We start from the raw sequence: 20,134 nt of genomic DNA, 5'->3' as shown, positions 1-20,134 counted from the left end.
GTAAAAAATGCCATTGGTAATTTGATAGGGGTTGCACTGAATCTGTAGATTGCTTTGGGTAGTATAGTCATTTTCACAATATTGATTCTTCCAATTCAAGAACATGGTATATTTCTCCATCTGTTGGTATCATCTTTAAATTCTTCCATCAGTGTCTTATAGTTTTCTGCATACAGGTCTTTTGTCTCCTTGAGTAGGTTTATTCCTAGGTATTTTATTCTTTTTGTTGCAATGGTAAATGGGAGTGTTTCCTTAATTTCTCTTTCAGAGTTTTCATCATTAGTGTATAGAAATGCAAGAGATTTCTGTGCATTAATTTTGTATCCTGCTACTTTACCAAATTCACTGATTAGCTCAAGTTCTTTTCTGATAACATCTTCAGGATTCTCTATGTATAGTATCATGTCATCTGCAAACAGTGACAGTTTTACTTTTTCTTTTCCAATTTGGATTCCTTTTATTTCTTTTTCTTCTCTGATTGCTGTGGCTAGGACTCCCAAAACTATGTTGAATAAAAGTGGTGAGAGTGGGCAATCTTGTCTTGTTCCTGATCTTAGCTGAAATGGTTTCAGTTTTTCACTATTGAGAACAATGTTGGCTGTGGGTTTGTCATATATGGCCTTTATTATGTTGAGGGAAGTTCCCTCTATGCATACTTCCTGGAGGGTTTTTATCATAAATGGGTGTTGAATTTTGTTGAAAGCTTTTTCTGCATCTATTGAAATGACCATGTGGTTTTTGTCCTTCGGTTTGTTAATATTGTGTATCACATTGATTGATTTGCATATATTGAAGAACCCCTGCATTCCTGGGATAAACCCCACTTGATCATGGTGTATGATCCTTTTAATGTGCTGTTGGATACTGTTTGCTAGTATTTTGTTGAGGATTTTAGCATCTATGCTCATCAGTGTTATTGGTCTGTAGTTTTCTATTTTTGTGACATCTTTGTCTGGTTTTGGTATCAGGATGATAGTGGCCTTGTAGAATGAGTTTGGGAGTATTCCTCCCCCTGCTATATTTTGGAAGAGTTTTAGAAGGATAGGTGTTATCTCTTCTCTAAATGTTTGATAGCATTCATCTGTGAAGCCATCTGGTCTGGGCTTTTGTTTTTTGGAAGATTTTTAATCACAGTCTCAATTTCAATGCTTGTGATTGGTCTGTTTATATTTTCTATTTCTTCCTGGTTCAGTCTTGGAAGGTTGTGCTTTTCTAAGAATTTGTCCATTTCTTCCAGGTTTTCCATTTTATTGGCATATAGTTGCTTGTAGTAATCTCTCATGATCCTTTGTATTTCTGCAGGGTCAGTTGTTACTTCTCCTTTTTCATTACTAAGTCTATTGATTTGTCTTCTCCCTTTTTTTCTTGATAAGTCTGGCTAATGGTTTATCAATTTTATCTTCTCAAAGAACTAGCTTTTAATTTTATTGATCTTTTCTATTGTTTCCTTCATTTCTTTTTCATTTATTTTTTGATCAGATTTTTATGATTTCTTTCCTTCTGCTAACTTTGGGGGTTTTTTGTTCTTCTTTCTCTAACTGCTTTAGGTGTAAGGTTAGGTTGTTTATTTGAGATGTTTCTTGTTTCTTGAGGTAGGATTGTATTGCTGTAAACTTCCCTCTTAGAACTGCTTTTGCTGCATCCCATAGGTTTTGGGTCGTCATGTTTTCATTGTCATTGTTTCTAGGTATTTTTTGATTTTCTCTTTAATTTTTTCTGTGATCTCTTGGTTATTTAGTAGTGTATTGTTTAGCCTCCATGTGTTTGTATTTTTTAGTTTTTTCCCTATAATTGATATCTAGTCTCATAGAACTGTGGTCGGAAAAGATACCTGAAACAACTTCAACTTTCTTAAATTTACCAAGACTTGATTTGTGACCCAAGATATGGTCTATCCTGGAAAATGTTCCATGAGCACTTGAGAAGAAAGTGTATTCTGTTGTTTTTGGATGGAATGTCCTATAAATATCAATTGAGTCCATCTTGTTTACTGTACCATTTAAAGCTTGTGTTTCTTTATTTATTTTCACTTTGGATGATCTGTCTATTGGTGAAAGTGGGGTGTTAAAGTTCCCTACTATAATTGTGTTACTCTCGATTTCCCGTTTTATGCCTGTTAGCATTTGCTAAATGTATTGAGGTGGTCCTACACTGTGTGCATAAATATTTACAATTGTTATATCTTCTTCTTGGATTGATCCCTTGATCATTATGTAGTGACCTTCTTTGTCTCTTGTAATAGTCTTTATTTTAAAGTCTATTTATCTGATATGAGAATTGCTACTCCAGCTTTTCCATTTGCATGGAATATCTTTTTCCATCCCCTCACTTTCCATCTGTATGTATCCCTACAGACTTCCGTCTGTAGGTCTGAAGTGGGTCTCTTGTAGACAGCATATATACGGGTCTTGTTTTTGTATCCATTCACCCAGTCTATGTCTTTTGGTTGGAGCACCTAATCCATTTACATTTAAGATAGTTATCAATATGTATATTCCTATTACCATTTTCTTTATTGTTTTGGGTTTGTCATTGTAGGTCTTTTCCTTCTCTTGAAGTTCCTGCTTAGAGAAGTTTAGCATTTGTTGTGAAGCTGGTTTGGTGGTGCTGAATTCTTAGCTTTTGCTAGTCTGTAAAGGTTTTAATTTCTCCATTGAATCTGAACGAGATCCTTGCTGGGTAGAGTAATCTTGGTTTTAGGTTTTTCCCTTTCATCACTTTAAATATGTCCTGCCACTGCCTTCTGGCTTGCAGAGTTTCTGCTGAAAGATCAGCTGTTAACCTTATGGGGATTCCCTTGTTATGTTATTTGTTGCTTTTCCCTTGCTGCTTTTAATATTTTTTCTTTGTATTTAATTTTTGATAGTTTGATTAATATGTGTCTTGGCATGTTTCTCCTTGGATTTATCCTGTATGGGACTCTCTGTGCTTCCTGGACTTGATTAACTATTTCCTTTCCTATATTAGGGAAGTTTTCAATTATAAGCTCTTCAAATTTTTTCTCAATCCCTTTCTTTTTCTCTTCTTCTTCTGGGACCCCTATAATTTGAATGTTGGTGCATTTAATGTTGTCCCAGAGGTCCCTGAGACTGTCCTCAATTCTTTTCATTCTTTCTTCTTTATTCTGCTCTGCGGTAGTTACTTCCACTATTTTATCTTCCAGATCACTTATCCGTTTTTCTGCCTCAGTTATTCTGCTATTGATTCCTTCTAGATAAATTTTAATTTCATTTATTGTGTTGTTCATCATTGTTTGTTTGCTCTTTAGTTCTTCTAGGTCTTTGTTAAACTTTTCTCGTATTTTCTCCATTCTATTTCCAAGATTTTGGATCACCTTTACTGTCATTACTACTGTAGCTTGCTGGTTATTGAGTGGAGCTGGGTGTTGGCATTGAGTTGGAGATCTCTGGGAGAGCTTTCGCCGTTTGATATTATGTGTGTCCGAGAGGTGTGTGGTGAACCAGTGTCCTGAACTCAGCTCTCCCATCTCAGAGGCTCAGGCCTGACATCCAGACAGAGCACCAAGACCCTGTCAGCCCCACAGCTTTTTTTCTTTTCCTCTGTGCTCAGTCTAGTTCCACTTGCTCATAGGGGGCCACGCTCAGAGGCCTCCCCGCTGCACTTCAGACCAGACTTTCTCATGGGAAATGGTGACAGTGACACCTCAGCTCAAGGGCAATAGTTGTGACTCTTCTTCTTTCACGTGTTTATAGGGGGTCATGTGCAGAGGCTTTTTGCCTAACGCGTCAGATCACAGATTCCACAGCAGACTTCTGCACGACACCTCATTCAAGATGACAACATGTTCTTGACCACTATTCTACACTCCTCTCAGAAATGCCTAGTTGTATATTTTACCTATTTTTCTATTAGGGTATTTGTCTTTTTCTTTCTGAGTTATAAGTGTGCTTGAGATGACAGATAGATAGATAGATAGATAGATAGATAGATAGATAGATAGATATTATAGATAATCCATGTATATTTCAGTATCTTCTTATATACAGTTAAAGTCTGTTTACTCAGCTTATATCTGTCATTTGTCTTTTAATGTTGTTCATTATATTTTGTTACACAAAATTTTTTAAGAAAAATGTTTATTCAAATAATATTAACACATTCTTGATATGCAAGAGTCAAACAACACGGAAGTATAGATAACAACTGTGCTCTATCCCCTTTGCTCTCCTGCCTCGGAGGTAACTGTGTCCAGGCTTAAGGGCATCCCTTTAGTTCCCTTCAGATGTTCCACATACATTTAACAGTCACACAGAGTTTTTCCTTGGTTTTGCAAAATGGACCGTACTGTAGAATTGCTTGTGAAAGGTTGTTTTGGGGTTTTGTTTGTTTGTTTGTTTTGTTTTGTTTTAACTTAACAGCATTTTCTAGATATCATTCCAGCTAATACAAAGAACTCTCTTTCATAGTATAGACTCACCACTTTATTTAACTACTCTCCTTAATGAACATCTAGGTTTCTCCCAGAGGGAAAAAAATTTTTTTCAAGTTGCTACAACTCTAAATTCTTTAAAGTTCTGTCCTTGGTGCCATGCTAAGAATTTCTCCACCTCAGTATTATAAAGAATATTTAATCTTAGTATTTTTACAGTTTTCCATATGTATCTTATAACTGGCCACCTTTCAAAATTCTCTTCTTAGTTTCGCTAGTTTTCAGTTCGTTCTTTTGGGTTCTCTAGGGTAGCAATCATGTTTCTGCAAAGAATGATAATTTGATTTTTCTTTTAAAATATTTATGCCTCTCACTTCTTGTTTTTGTTTTTCTCCCCATTAGCTAGATCTAGAATACCTATTTTATTTTATTTTATTTTAATATTTATTTTATTTATTTGGCTGCCCCAGGTCTTAGTTGCAGCATGCAGGATCCTTGCTGCAGCATGTGGGCTCTAGTTCCCTGACCAGGGATCAAACCGGGGACCCGTGCACCAGGAGTGTGGAGTCTTAGCCACTGGACCACCAGGGAAGCTCCTAGAACTTAAAAAGCTTGTTTCCAACTTCAATTCCCAACTAAATATTGGGGGAAGTAAAGAAAGGTGTTGAGTTAGTTTAATAGTAACTGTCAAGTTGGAGAAAAGGAAACAGTAGATTGAAAGCTTCTTTCAAAACTAATTCTTTAACTCAACCAATGTGGCCACAGTGTATTTTGTGGGGTCAAACTGGGCTTGGACTGAGGAACTGGCTTATATGAGAGGGAAATTTGCTACATATAAGGGGATTCAGCAAATTAGTAAATCTATTGAGGATAATGAGAGCCAGGCTTCTCGTGGAGAATGGAGTTACATACAGAGAAAGGGGAAAGGCTAGAATAAATTCCATGATACTAGATTAGAACAGGAAGTATTGGTGTGAACTCATGGGTTTTAATACATATTATAATATATATAAATCTTGAAATAAATATGTTTGCACACTTATGTTATGTAAATATGTGGGTATGAATATATACACATACATATATTGCCTGGCTCGGCCACTGAGAGACTCAAAAGGCAACAACACCCCAGTATCAGTGAGCACACCAGTGTCTAGATCTGGGTTTCTAAATTCTCCATTGAAAGGAACCAGATCTAAAACCTCTCTCCAGGAGCTTTCCTCCCTGTGGTTATAGAATCACAAGCTCAGAGGATGTCTAAGTCTGCTCACTCACTTTACAGATGGGCACGCTGAAACCCTAATTTTTCTTTCCTTTTCTTTTGGTATTGGCTTTCTTAAAATGACAGGAGAAAAACAATCATCTAATATCAACATAGAGTATCTCACAATGACTTTCTGAAGACGAGTGGTGGAAACGATATTTCTTTCTCTCTTTCTTACTAGGAAAACCAAGGCCTAAAAACACTCTGCCTGTATTAGGAAAAGAACTGAGCGCTCATGTTCCGACTTATAAGGTGGAGGCCACTTGGTTGCACAGCTGAAGACTGTGTATTATTAGCTCTTTTCATGATAAGCCAGCTTTTCTTTCTGAGTTACCAAGCAGATGTCTCCTGCAGCCTGTTGGTATAAGATTTCTACACAATAGATGCCAGGTGTGTTGGCTGGGGAACCTGCCCATGGCCCCAGATCCCTGACGTGCTGGGAAAGCATTCCTCTACTTGAAAAGGCAAGACAGCTACTTACATTTTTAATGATCAGTGGATATCTCGTTACCCGTTGCATAGGCTTCAGTATAAAACTAGAGAGTGGCATTCCCTTACAGCGAGGGTCCATGGCCAGTCTCTGAAATAAGAGATTTTTTTTTAATGTACTTAAGAAGTTTGCAAAATCTGGTCAGCGACATCAACTTCGATGTTATTCAGGACTCCCCACCCATCACATTGTCTCATTTATCTGAATGACAGCTGAGGAGCCTGGAGCTGGAAGAGCCGGGCTGGTTATCCCCAAGCCAGGAGGAGGCACGTTCCAGATGGAGAGTGGGAATCTACCTTGGATGTGACTCAGCTGCAGGGTTGACCCCTGCTCCCCAGATCCAGTGGACCTTCCATGGGACATGCGTTTCCTTACTTCCAGAGATGAGATTCTGGCTTTACAGAGAATATTTCCTCTGGATACCTACCAAAACTTTATAACATTCCCAGGAGCAAGGAGAGTCACAAGACTATAGGGTCAGAACAAAGATCCCCCTTAAGTCCCAGAGATGCTGGAAGGGCCTGGCCGGATCTCACTGTCTGTTTTGGGCGAAGCCTGCACCCGCTGGTGGGAGCCCCAGCAGGGTAGGGATGGTGAAGCCGAGACATCAGGGTCAGGCCCCCAGTCCCAGGGGCTGTGGCTGTCTCCACCCTGGACTCCCTGCCTCTTTCCTTCCACCACTTTTGTCAACTTGACTGGAGGACAAGAGTCCTTTTACCTCCAAAAGGTGACCCCGTCTACAAGTCACAGGGGTTATATGGTGACAGGTCTCAAAGGTTCTGGTCAGGTTTAATGTCTTAGGAACAGGTTTAATGCCATGACCTGGGCCCCAAGCCCTGGGACCTGTCAGTGCCTGAACCTGCTCCAGCCGTGGACACCATTATTCCAGGAGCACTTTGCAGCAGGCAAAGGCATATCAAAGTCCCGCAGGAATGAGGCAGGGAGAGAGGATGAGGGGAGGGGTGAGAAGGGGAGGGGCAACAAGGCCCCTCCTGGGCTGGTGTCAGCATTTCCCTCAAGTTCAATACATCCAGTGATGAACTCATCCTGCCTGCGCCCAGGGAGGACCCGGCCCTTGGCTGGAACCCCAGGTGGCCCGTGGCACCTGGCAGCCCAGTATCTGCTCTCCAGTCTCCAGTCCACCCTAGGCCTACTTCATAGCAGTGTTCCTCCCCTTAGATGCCGCACTCATTGGGTAGAAAATCAGAGCATTTAATATTGAGAAAGAGGGCGAGAAAGAAAGAACAGGAACATCTGATGCTACGGCCGAGAAGAGATGGCATTTTCCCCTCCCAATGATGACTCCACAAACTTGGTTACTGGGGGGAGTGGGAAAGGCCTGCCCCCCAAATGCAGGAGGTACAAAGATAAGCCTGTCATTAGTATGATTATTTCGCTGTCTGTTCATCAAAATGTGCCTGTTTAGCAGACGTTATTTTATTCTCTTTTTTCTTCCCCTCTGGGAGAGGTTGGGGCTGATTGCATGGGCTTGCCTGGCCAGCAGGGACCAACCCCAGCGAAGGGCAGCAGACCCAAAGACTGGGGTCTCCAGCAGCATGGGGTCCACTTCCCCACAATGTCCCTTGGTGGGCACATGGCTCTCCAGACCCTTGTTATCCTCCAAGGCAGAGGTCCTGGCATCCCACACTCACCCCCATGGGCTTCCTAGAGCTTGAGCCCATCAAAAAGAACCATTTGGGAAAAAAACAAAGGGTCCATTGGGATTGCCGAAGGTCAGAGAGCAGCAAAGAACTGAGGATGCTCAGATTAAACAGAATAGGAAACCTGAGACCCCCCAGCCCTCCTAGGCCTAAAAATGAGATGGAGGATTTAAACCTGTATTCAGATAACACCACTCACACCTGGCCAAGGCAGAGCTTCTAGGCCAGTGCTGGTCCCTCCTCTCCAAGCCCACCCCCTTGGTCCCAGCCACTCGCCAGCGAGGGGCAGCCCCTACTGTTCAGCCGAGACCTCACCCTTGTTGGCCTTCAGTAAATGTGTGAATCAGCCCCTCACATGCCCAGCCGCTGGAAGGTGGCCACTCAGCGGGGGCAGAGACTCAGCTCAGCCTGGGCTCCTTACTTTGACAAACTCCTTGAAGTCGGGGGCCTCATCTGTCTTCTGCTGGATCAAGGCAGCCCCATTGAGCTGGCAGCTGCAGAAGCGGATGTAGGGTTGCATGTGTGGCAGCTGGGCGGTCAGGATGTCCCCGATCATCTTCACAGGCATCTTCTCCCCAGACATCTTCTTGCGAACTCTCAGTGCTCTGCACAGAAACACGAGAAGTGAGCGCCCTCTTCACGCTCTCTGACGGGTACACAGCACACTTCTAGGTGGTACAGAAATGGGATATATGTGAGGGGCATGAACCCAGGGCCACTAAAGCATCTATGTGGCAGACAAGGAACAGAAAAAGAAATTAGTCTAGTGCTACAAAGAGGTATCACTGGGGCATTTTTCTTTGACATGAAGTCTGTTTGCTGGCTCTTAGGAAGAAAAACTTAAAAAAAAAACAAAAAATTTTGCTGAACAAGTCAGCATAAAAGACAATTTTTTCTTGTGGAAATATATGGAATCCTTTTTTTGAATAACTCAGACAGGATCCCTGGGTGGATGTCTCACTTTATGGATGATCTGTCCAGGCTGGTATGGCGCCAACACTGAACCTGTTTCTGGGGCCAGTGCTGCCCAAGGGAAGCTGCTGTTGCCAGGGGCCATGGAGGCTCAATTTCAGACCAAACAAAACATAATCAAGATGGTAAATCAACTGCCACAGAAAAATAATCCCATTATGTTCACGAAAGCCAGGTATAAATGATTGTCTGAACAATCTGTCCCATTCTCTGGTTCACTGCTTCATGCTGTGGCTAATTTGAAGTTGACTGGATTAAGAGGAGTTCTGAAGAGAGAAGCCTATTCATATGATAATGGGTCATAGACTCAAACAATTTATATCCTGGAAGCTGAGAAGTGACTAGAGGGACTGGAAAGGGTTTGTTCAGGAGTCCAGCCGCATTCTGAGTGTTCAAGACCATAACAATCAGGACTGTGCATTCCACCCTTCTAACTCGTATGTCAACTCCTAACCCAGCATCTATAAGAAAGGCGTGGCACCGAGCTTTTACGCAGCAAGGATAGCAATGTACTATAAGGGCAGGACCTCGACATATGAGGCCATGGGTGTGTTCTGCCTACCCTAGTGATTATGGATGATGGATGGATTGATGGATGGCTGGATGGCTGGATGGCTGGATGGCTGGATGGATGGATGGATGGATTGGATGGATGGATGGATGGATGGATGGATGGATGGAAGGAACAGAATGGTATGATATGGGATTTTTACATAAGGCTGGGAGGATGTTACTATGAATTCCTCTGGCTGCTTTCAAGGTCATGGGTAGGGCTATATAATTCTAAGGAGGCTCTGCAATCTTAATATTAAAAACTTCAGATCACTTTATTTTCTTTCTCCTACATTTTTGGTTAAAGAAAAAAAAATCTTTGGACTGCGCAACAAGCCAAGGAGAAAAACTTTAGGGACAGTGCGTTATGTGGTCCAAACAATGAGCCATTCCCCCTCAAGCAGGTGCCCTTGTGGGGAGAGGTACTGGTCAGCACTGGCTGTCTGGGGTGTGAGGAGTGGCAGGTTGGTACCCTCAGGATGGCCAGGTGGCCACTGCTCATCGGGGGGTTGGTGTGGAATATCTCCCAGTGTGTAGAAATTTGCTCAAGGGTTACGTCACTACCAATTCTGGGGGACGAGAGTGCTGAATAACCATGTTACAAACTTGCTATGGATGGAAATGGGAAGAAGTTCCATCATTCCATGATTTTCCAATGAGGAGTAACACAATCTTTCTGCAAGGGAATAAGATTACTTTCACCTGCCCCCCTCCTTTTATTTTTTTTTTAATGATGGGGAGAGAAGAAAAAGGGAAAAGAAAAAAGATCACACGCAGCTCATCACTGTCTTGAGGAAGTTAAGCCAGTTCCTGGGTTCTGGAGGCCCACGCTTGGAGACCTGAGCTGTCCAACTGGGAGACAGATCTAAAATCAGGCCCCTGCTACGGACCAGGCACCTATTAGGTTGAACTGTGAGTCACCTTCTGGGATGTTCTACCGCACAGGCAAGGCTTTTGAGGACTGGGTTTGAGTGGGCTGAAACAGGGCACGTCACCAGGCTCAGGGATCACATGACTCCATTGCCGCAGCCTCAGCCCCGCCCTTTGGTAATCTCATATAAAGGTCTATGGATTCAAGATCTTGAACTGCAACAGTAATCAATCAGCTAATGAACACATCAGAGAGCTTGACATTTGCTGAACGAATGAGTAGCCCTCTGAAGTTTGCAGATCAAGGGGATGGTCAAGAGAGCTGGCATTTATGAATGTGTCCTATGTGTCAAATAATTTTTTTTAACCTATATGACTTATTATCCCTATTGACAGTTGGGGAAACCGAGGCACGCAGAAATCGAGTGACTTGACCAGAGTCACACAGCTCATGGGTGGCCGGAAGCCCTGGTCTCCAGAGCCCACAGTCTGTAAGCACCTCATGTGAGATCAAGCACCGTGCCCAGCCCCGCCTCCCCTCAAGCTGCTCGGGGCTCCTGGCCTGTCCTCGCTCCACAAGCAGCTCCTGCCATCCCACCAAGGGGGGCTTCCACGGCCCCTCTGCTCTCCCCTTCCCTTCTGTCCTTCCTCTTCATTTCCTCAAGCCTCTCCCTCCTTTCCTCTCACCCTGCCCACTCCCACCCAAAGCCCCCTCCTTCCTTCTCCCCAGCCTGTCTTTACCCCCCAAGGTATCTTTTTTACTTTTTATTTTTCTTTGTTTTCCTGCCTAAAATAAAATCATGCCTATTCTTCTTAAGTTAAAAAGAAAACTGAATACTTAATATTTAAGGAAAACTTTTTTTTTTTTGGAGAAGCTCTTTCATTTATTTATTTATATTTTTCAAGCAAGGAGGCAGGAAAGGATCTTGATTAAAAAAACAGCTGCAGTACCTGGTTCTACACACCCTATCTCACTTCTGCATCCGTATACTGCTATCACTTCTAACAGCCACCCCTAGGGGCCTGCACCTAGCTCTTAACTTTAAAATGTTCTAGATTCTTCTTCCCTACTCTGCTCATTGAAGGCAAACTTCTCAGCTCTCTGCTCACAGGTAAGAGAGCCAACCATCCATTTTAACCCCCAACCAGAGGCAGCATTAGTAGGAAGTCCGTGTGCCCCAGGTAGCTCCCTTCTATGTTCATTTTATTTGTTTCTTATTTATCTGTTTGATAAATCCTATGTCCCCCACCCTAAGTACAAGGAGTCACTGGCCCTTGGATCAGGAGTGACAGATATGTGTCTGCCCACTGTGGCCTTCCAGGGAGAGCTGCCTTAAGTTCTCTTCATCTTCTTCCATTCTGCCAGGAGTCTGAATCTTCCCACCACTGGGATTAGTCCTTTGCACAAAGAAATTAAGTCTATGCCGCAAAATTGTATAATCTACAATGTGGGCACTCACCATAAAATTCTTTCAATTTTTTCTGGTATGTTTGAAAATTTTCATAATAAGATCTTGAAAAGGAAAAAAAAAAGAAAAGAAAGGAAGAAAGAAATCAGGTCCCCAGAAAGCTCCTGCTAAATACAAGTATTTTATCTGGAAAATGAAAAGGTTAGCCAAACTAACCAATCAGGTCATCAGAGGAAGGCGCAGAGCATACCTGTGATGGGAGAGGGGGTGTCTGTGCCCGTTGGTGCCATGATTGACAGGGTGCCAGCTGTACACCTGATCTCCTTGCTCCTTGGGATAACCCTGCCATGCTAGACAGGGCAGGCACCTGACTGCAATTTTACAAGTTCTAAAACAAAGGGGTGGGTAGTTATCTGCCCGAGGTAACTGCCCCAAACGAGTTAGAAGGTGCTGGAGCCCAGATGAAAACTTGAGACGTCTGCCTCCTGGTCTCACCTTCTTACCGTCGAGGGCAGGACAGGGGGAAACCCCTAGTGGGACCCTGGGCGTGGTCCACAGAGCAGCCCGGGGTACCCTGATCGCCTTCTGTGTGACTTTGGACAAGTCACTCAACCTCTCTGAGCCTCGTTTCCGCGGTTGCAAGAGCGTTCTCAATTCCTGCCTCCAGGGCTGTGGAGCCCATCAGCGCTAATGGGAGGAAGAAGCACGAAGGCCTGGCCCTGACAGAGCTCAGGAAAGGGGCTCTGCTTTCCTGACAGGAGCAGGACGGAGGGTTAAAAGTACAGAGACAACAGAAAGGCATGGGGAACGCCGATGCTGGGAGGGTTGGGGAGGGGTGTCACTCGGGAACACCAGACACATCGCCCGCCTCCCCACCCCCACGCAGCCGCCCAAGGAAAGAGGTGTTAACCTGTAGGTATATGTTCAACAGAAAACCTTTTCATCTATTTCAAAACAACCTGTCTCCAACACTTTAGGTTCAGTACTTGTAGGTTCGGGGGTTAACTAGCCCACCTGCCCCAGGTGACAAGACAGCCTCTCTCCAAGGCAGGAGTGGGTGCTCAGCCCACCCTGGGGCCCAAGCCCAGCACTTACGAGGGACCAGGCACTCGCTGTCTAAATGCTCCCTAAGGAGAACAGTACGTGGTAGATACTATTATCACCCCCATTTTACAGATGAGGACACTGAGGCCCAGGGAGCATAGGCGACTTGCTTAAGGCAGGTAGGCAACAGCAGGGTGTGAGCCCAAGAGTCTGACCCAGACCTACGCTAGAAACCTCTACAGTATGCTTCCCAAGGGCGGGTAATGGAAATACTTTGTCCAAGCCACCCCCATGCCGTCATCTTTGATTAACGTCTTCTAGAACACAGAGACAGAAGACGTTATCGTTTTTCTTCACATCCACCTCTCTGCACCTCTCTGTCCATCCCTTCATCTACTCCCAAACACACTCAAGAAAGTGGGGACCTGAAATCACTTTATAAAATCCCAGGGACCACATTCAGGAAATAGCTGCTTCCCGATTATATGAACCTAGAGATCTAGAATGGACACCAGTTCCCAGGGCCTGTGCTTCCTCCTGGTCCCCAGGATCACCACGGACTTCATCTGTTTTCTAGCAAATGATGTTATACCGAGGGCCTGGTGGACACAGATTTGGAAGTTTTTTTAGGAACTGGAAAGGACTTTTGTGATGATGTAATCCAATCCCTTCCTTTTACCGGTGGGGAAACTGAGGAAGGGCAGCAAGTTGGGCTCCAAGCCCAGGTCTCCAGTCTCCTGGCCCAGTGTTTCTCCCTGGCCCTGCAGCTGCCTCCGAGAATCAAAACAGGAAGAAAATAGCAACTGCTCCAGGCCAGCTTCTCAGAGGCCTATCCTGAGAACTGCCGCTGACCGTGGCCATGAGCGGCCCACCGTTTCCCATCTTCAGGAGCCAAGAAAGGCTCAGGAGACCAACATTCCCCCAATGGAACCAGGGTCTGAGGCATGGGGGGGCTGCCCCCCCACCTGGATGGAGCTGGCCAGCGATTAGGAGCCAGAATCGGCCCAGCTCTGTTCATTCTAGAACCACGGTAAAAGCAGGAACCGGGATGCCTGAGCAATGCACCCTCCCCAATGAAAACTTGGGGGTGTGTTTCCAGAAAGCATCAGGGCAAGAAAGCGATGGTTCTTGTGAGTGGAAATGAGGAAGAGAGGCAGAAAGAAACACAGGGCGGCATGCACGGGGGGGACACACGGACGAAGCCACGTAGCAGGGCCAGTGTGCGAGGGCGAAGCCAGGCTGGGGATTAGAGGAGAGGCTTACTTCAGTAGTTTGATATTACACATAATCAGCTCCTTCCAGTTAACAAAAATCATAGCACCCTCTTTTTCTGTCAGCAGCTCAGACTCCATCAGGGGTTTCTGAAAGATCTACAGATGCAGAAAACGAAGCAGTTCAGAAAGCAAACAGTTAGCTTAAAACTCAAATGCACGCACACACCGATCTGTTCAGAGCCACGGGCAGGGCCGAGGCATCTGCAGCTTTGGCTGGGAGGCCCAGAAGCTGCAGAGTTTCTGAAGCAGGTGGCCCTTCCTCTGCCGGGGGGTATGGTGGGTGGTGGGTTCCCATCAGGTCCACACTGTTTTACAAGGAGGCCCACTAAACTCTGGAGGACAGGCCTTAACTCCGCCAGGACTCAGCCGGGGGTCTGGACAAAGGCACTCAAGCCCTCACCTGCCACGGTGAGGAACTGGGCACAGGGGGGACGTGGAGGGCCGAGAGACGCACAGGGTTGGGGGGGACTCCCGCATTCCTGCTCCCAGCATCGGCTGCACAGACAAGCCTCAGGAAGTCCAGGGGAGCAGCCCTGGCAGCCGGGCCCCCAACCAGCCGCCTGGGGACAGGATGGACTCCACTGCTCTGCCCGCAGCCTGGGCTGAGCCTGGGACAGAGCCAGCGAGTGAAGGCCTGGTACCAGGTGGGCGCTGCCCCTCTCCTGGGCTCCGGGAAATTGAGGAGCCTGCCCAAGCTCCACGTGGGTGGGCAACTCACGGTAGACCACAGGAATTGGCTGAGCCCCTCGTGGTGAGCCCCTGCCTAGAAAGAGGTCATAGCTACCATTGCAGGCAGGCCACTCGCTGGAAGGTACCTTAGGGACCGGGACAGCCAGTCTTTGAAATAAACTTGGCTGGGCTGAGGCTGATCCCTGGGAGCCCAGAGTACTTCATGAGTCTTTAAGCCGACGTCGAACCTGGTATATACCAGGCCACTGCACAACGTACCATATCTAAGAGGGTGATACTCACAGCCTAGACATCCAAGACTGTATATTTAGTGACAGTCACGTGTCTCGAGAAAGGGACACCTTTTCATACCAATGCTCCCTAAGCATTAATGATGGCCTTGGGGGCCATCAACTCATCCTGCATCCTGTACTCATTAACACCGGGTCACCGAGCAATGCCTTTCCGGGTTGTTAAGACTCTCAGAGGAGATGGTTTCACAATAGTTGGGGTACGGGGGTTCCCAAACTATCACGGTGCTTTTCAAACTGTAGGGTGACCCCGACGTCCAGCTCTGCAAGCCCCTGTCTCCTAATATGGCAACCTCCCATGCGTATGGACCAAAGGCTTCCTGAAAAGCAGAACTTCCCAACACTGCACCTCCCCATCCTTCTGGACCAGGCAGACAAGGCCCTTCAACAGCTCCCTGGGAGGAGAGCCAAAACGAGACATCATCCAGGACGGTGGAGGGAGGGTGTGCACGGGGCCCCGGGAGGAAACAATCTTCGTTCTCTGCAACAGATTTTTCTGGGGGATAATATGTAGCATGAGGAATAACCAAGGTATCAGCCAGATGACCGCCATCTTCCAGATGTCACTGCTGAGGGCCAGGGAGATGGTGCTCTACGGCATCAATTAGCTGGTGGCTGAGATGCAAGTTCTCGGAGCCGAGCCCAGACTCCCACCTCACAGCCCGCGTGTCCCCTCCCATGCACTCCTCACGGGCTCATCTATCCCTGGCTCGAAGGGCCTCTGCCCCTCTGTGGGTAGGACTCACAGATGAGAATTGTGAGTCCGTGACCACGGAGGAGAATGAAGCATCTTCTCTTGGGTAAGGCTGTCCTCTGTGATGTGCCGTCCAGATGCTCCCATACCTCGGAAAGCTTCTCACACTGGGAATCAGGACCCAGCCCTCCTTGACAGAGTCCCCGCCTTCCCCACCCTCTGCCGGTACCCCCCCCACCCCGCCCCAGCGCCCCCAGCTGCCCTTACCTCTGTGACCAGCTGCAGGTCATTCACATAGTTCTCCTCCGTGACAATGAGCTCGTGGATGTATCCCTGTCGCTTTCTCTCAGTTGGGGTCAACATATCCAAGAGGTGTAAGTCTGAACACCCTGCAAAACACAACCATGGGGAAAATTTAGTCCGGGTCTGGGGAAGCCTGTACAGCTTCACGGGGCAGAGCCCCAGGGTCCTCGTGGCCGCCGGGCCCTGTGGTCTCACTCCAGTTAGACAGTGCTGTCCCCTAAAAAGATATGTTCAAGTCCTATCCCTGGTAACTCTGAAGGGGACCGGTTTGGAAATAGGGTCTCTGCAGATGCAATCCAATTGAGACGAAGTCATACTCAATTAGGGCGGGCCCTAGTCCAATATGACTGATGTGCTTATAAGAAGACGACACAGAGACAGAAGGAACGCCACATGACGACAGAGGCAGAGGCCAGAGTGACGTGTCTACAAGCCAAGGAACGCCAGGGATTGCTGGCAGCATCAGAAGCTAAGGGAAAGGCATGCAATGAATTCTCCCCTGAAGCCCGCAAAGGAACATGGCCCTGCCCAAACCTTGATTTTGGACGTCTCACCTCCAGATCTATGAGAAAATAAATTTCTGTTGTTTTAAGCCCACCCAGTTTGCAGTCGTTTGTTACAGCAGGCTCAGGAAACTATCACAGGCCGCACACTCCTGCTTCGGCAAAACCACTAAAAGAGCGTCAAGAGAGAAGACTTAGTGGGGACTTCCCTGGCAGTCCAGTGGTTAAGACTCTGTGCTTCCAATGCAGGGGGCACGGGTTCGATCCCCGGTCGGGGAACAAAGATCCCACATGCCGCACGGGGCGGCCTCAAAACAAACCAAAACAAACAAACAAACAAAAAAACCAGAGGAGACTTAGTAACAACTGGCTGACACTTCCTGAGGGCTCTCACCCTGCCAGGTGCTGTACCAGGAGCTGAACACTGACAGTTGTGTTTAATGCTCACATAGACACTAAAATCATCTCCATTGTACAGACAGGGAAACTGAGGCTCAGAGAGGTTGCCTCACCCAAGCTCTCTCAGCTGGGTGGTGGAGAAGCTGAGATGGGACCCTGACACTTTGACCCCAGAGACTGGGCTCTACCCCAGATCACTGCTGCTGGATCCGAGCTACAGGAGGGCACGTGGTCATCCTGAGGTTGGTTTCTGGAGGACGAAACGGCGGTGCTGAGGATCCTGATGGGCCCGGGGATAGGGCAGAGGTGGGGCACATCCAGACACTGCTGGGCAAACTCTCCTGGACCAGGCTGCTGTCCTGCAGCCACAGGCGGGCGGACAGGGAATTCCTCCAGGTGCAGACGGCCGGACACAGCTCTGGTTGCAGGTCCACAAGGAGTAGGCTCTGCTGACGTGGGGTGGGGCATGTACAGCAGGTGGCGCTCGCCCTGGCCTCTGCTCACGTAGCCGGTTACTTGGGGTTGGTCTGCTTTGGATGCTCTTGGGTTTCAGGCAGAGGCTGTCCCCTGCCCCAGGCACACTGGAATGAGGGGCGGGGAAGCTCGCGGCTCTAGGGAGTACCCCTCCTGCAGGTCTGGACCTACCTCTTCCAGGTCAGTGGTCCCCTCACCCCTGACCTTTTTATCAGGGGTTCTTTGTTCAATCACCAAAACCAGATTTGTAAAGAAGACTGGGAGGTGTCTTGGATGTAGGTGGGGGTGAGGCGCTGAGTCCCATTCACTTGCTTTTCGCATCCCTTCTTCTCCCCACAAGGGGGTGCCGCGGAGCACAGGGCGGAACCCCCTGCTGGACACCAGTGGTTCTCAAAGTCGGGTCCCTAGAAGGGCAGCAGCAGCAGCACCTGGGAGCTTATTAGAAATGCAGATGCTCAGGCCCCTGCTGTCTGGACTGTGGAGTCAGGGCCTGGAATTTGATTTAACAAGCTATCCAGGTGACTTTTTAGGTGCACTCAAATCTGAGAAGCCTGCTCTGAACTAACAGGGGTTCCTCAGAGTTTCCATCTTCCCCCGAGGGAGTTTCTAGGCTCCTGACTGATCTAGTCTATATGCTGGAAGCTTCTGCAAATAGAATGATCCCTCTGGGGCGAATGATATCATAGGCTTCTTGGTAAATGCTTCACTGTGCGCAAGATTAACCCTGAGCTGGGCGCTTCCAGCCTTCGGTGTTGTCCCCTCCCCTGGCCAAATGCCCTCTCTAGAATGCTGGAGCTCCTCTTCCTGGGACAGGATAATCCCAGTATGGGCAGATGGATGCCAGGAAAGGATCAAGGCTGAGCCATGATCATGTTAACACCCTCCACGCCCTTCCATCCGAGACCTCATTCAAAGCCATGGCAGTGCGGCTAAACTACAATTCCCCGGGGCCACGGGCTGAGTATGAGCCTTCACGTAGGTCTGCAGATGTTTCTGGGACTCGGGCCCTCTGCTCAGCCACCAGCTTGGCCCAGCTGTCCTTCCTGCCTCGGTGCGTTGACTGTGTTTTATTAAAACAATTGCATCAACAGTGAATTCTCAGGAAGGAAGCAAGTCATGATTGCTCACCTGGGGGGCTCAGCCAACCTCTGTCATGGTGATGCGTGAGCCCCGGCTTACCGGAAGCTGAGTGATGTCACCAATTTCTTTAGCCTTCTTTAGGAAAGCCACCCAGGAAACACTCTTGAATTTGGGAGGAAAATATCTCATTCCTGTCTTATTCTTACCAAACTTTCCTGTAAGTGAGTCCAAGGGCCCAGGGGTAAGGCCATTTCTTGTTAAAGGGTAGAATACAGCCCTTGCATTACAGACTTGCATGAACTCAGGGAAGCAGAGCCTCCCCCTGCAATTTTCAGGACATTCTTTTCTGCAGGGATATCAGTGTACAGGTACAGACCAGCAGCTCTAAAACTCAGTTCCCACACACTGTGCAGTGACGTTTGCAGGGATACAAACATCGGGCTAGTAGTGGACACGGGTTGCAACAGTCTTCCAAACGTCCCCGTAGGTCACAATTCCCCTTGCAGAATCTGGTGGATGCTATGAACTCTTACCTCAGAAAACATATGTATACAATGCACACAATATACACATTTTGCACACAACTTTAAAGGATTTGCAGACCCTCTTGAAGCTTGCTCATGGATCTCATTCCTTCATTCATTTGACAAATATTTACTGATATCCTACTGTGCTGGGGGCTGGGAATTCATGATGGAAGAGTAGAAATGCCTGACCCCCAGAGCACAGAGCTAAGAACCCTGGGGTCCTCAGCTGGGGGCGATACCGCCCCTCAACAGGCTGAAGACGGTACTGCCCCCCCCACAGGCTGAAGATGGTACTGCCTGCCCACAGGCTGAAGACGGTACTGCCCCCCCTACAGGCTGAAGACGGTACTGCCCCCCGTACAGGCTGAGGGTGGTATTGCTCCCCACCAGGTTGAGGGTTGCACTGCAACCACCTCCCAACTCCAGGCTGAGAATGCATTCTTGGTTGTCATAATGACTGGAGGTGGCTGCTGGAATGTGGGGGGGGCCGAACCAGGGCTGCTAGATGACCTGCAATATACAGGGCAGAGAATGGCCCACTTCCAGTGCCAATAGCACCCCACTGAGAAACGGTGACATTCCTAGAAACTGACAACTCTGCAGCAAGGAGGGTGCACGTGACCAGAGACACACAGAACGACTGAGGAACCGGACACAAGGACCTGTGAGGAAGGATGACAGGAACTGGCTTGCTTTGGATTTCAGAAGTTCATTCTTCTGAGTCTTCAAGTTTCACACAGTGTGGTTTTGAAGAAGCTCAAAGCCAGAGCCAGAGCAGAAGGTCCAGGGTGGAGTTGGCGCCGCTGGTATAAGAGTCCCAGGTGCTGAGGCCAGTTCAGGGCGAACTGACCGTCTCCTGCTCGTGGGGGTGGGCGGCATGAGAAAGCTGCACGGCGTCCTACTCCCGGCAGCTCCAGCCTTAGTTCAATCCACCCAGCAGGCTGAGGATAATTGGGGGGCAGTGCTGTGTGACTCTAGGCTACTTGCCCCAACAAATCCCACCCTGTGCTGGCCCCCCAACCAGCCTGCCTGGAGACAGAGGGATGGTCCAGATGGCCTCTCCAGGACCCAGAACCCAATGAACAGCAAAGATTTTGTGGGGAGATTCATCTCAGCATTATGTGCCAACAATGTTGGCTTGGAACAGTCTTTTCAGCTACTGAACTGACCCATAGGATGCTGTTTTAAAAATTCTTGGGCTTCCCTGGTGGCGCAGTGGTTGAGAGTCCGCCTGCCGATGCAGGGGAC

The 20,134-nt window shown here is 47.4% G+C and overlaps 1 protein-coding gene across 1 annotated transcript in view; it reads right to left on the bottom strand.

Moving 5' to 3' along the window:
• The window catches only part of ITSN1 (intersectin 1), a 248,386-nt gene that overhangs the window by 28,712 nt on the left and 199,540 nt on the right, over nt 1-20,134 (bottom strand). Inside the window, exons 32-35 of the mRNA XM_028492624.2 lie at nt 15,868-15,989; nt 13,916-14,022; nt 8,227-8,410; nt 6,136-6,234 (exon numbers count right to left, since the gene is read on the bottom strand). Coding sequence (XP_028348425.1) covers nt 6,136-6,234; nt 8,227-8,410; nt 13,916-14,022; nt 15,868-15,989 — 512 coding nt within the window. The remainder of the gene's footprint in view (nt 1-6,135; nt 6,235-8,226; nt 8,411-13,915; nt 14,023-15,867; nt 15,990-20,134) is intronic.

Source organism: Physeter macrocephalus, chromosome 8, assembly GCF_002837175.3.
Source record: "Physeter macrocephalus isolate SW-GA chromosome 8, ASM283717v5, whole genome shotgun sequence".
In the NCBI taxonomy this organism is placed as follows: domain Eukaryota; kingdom Metazoa; phylum Chordata; class Mammalia; order Artiodactyla; family Physeteridae; genus Physeter; species Physeter macrocephalus.
The sequence above is the reverse complement of the archived record's forward strand: the minus strand, read 5'-3'. Positions and strand labels throughout refer to the sequence as shown.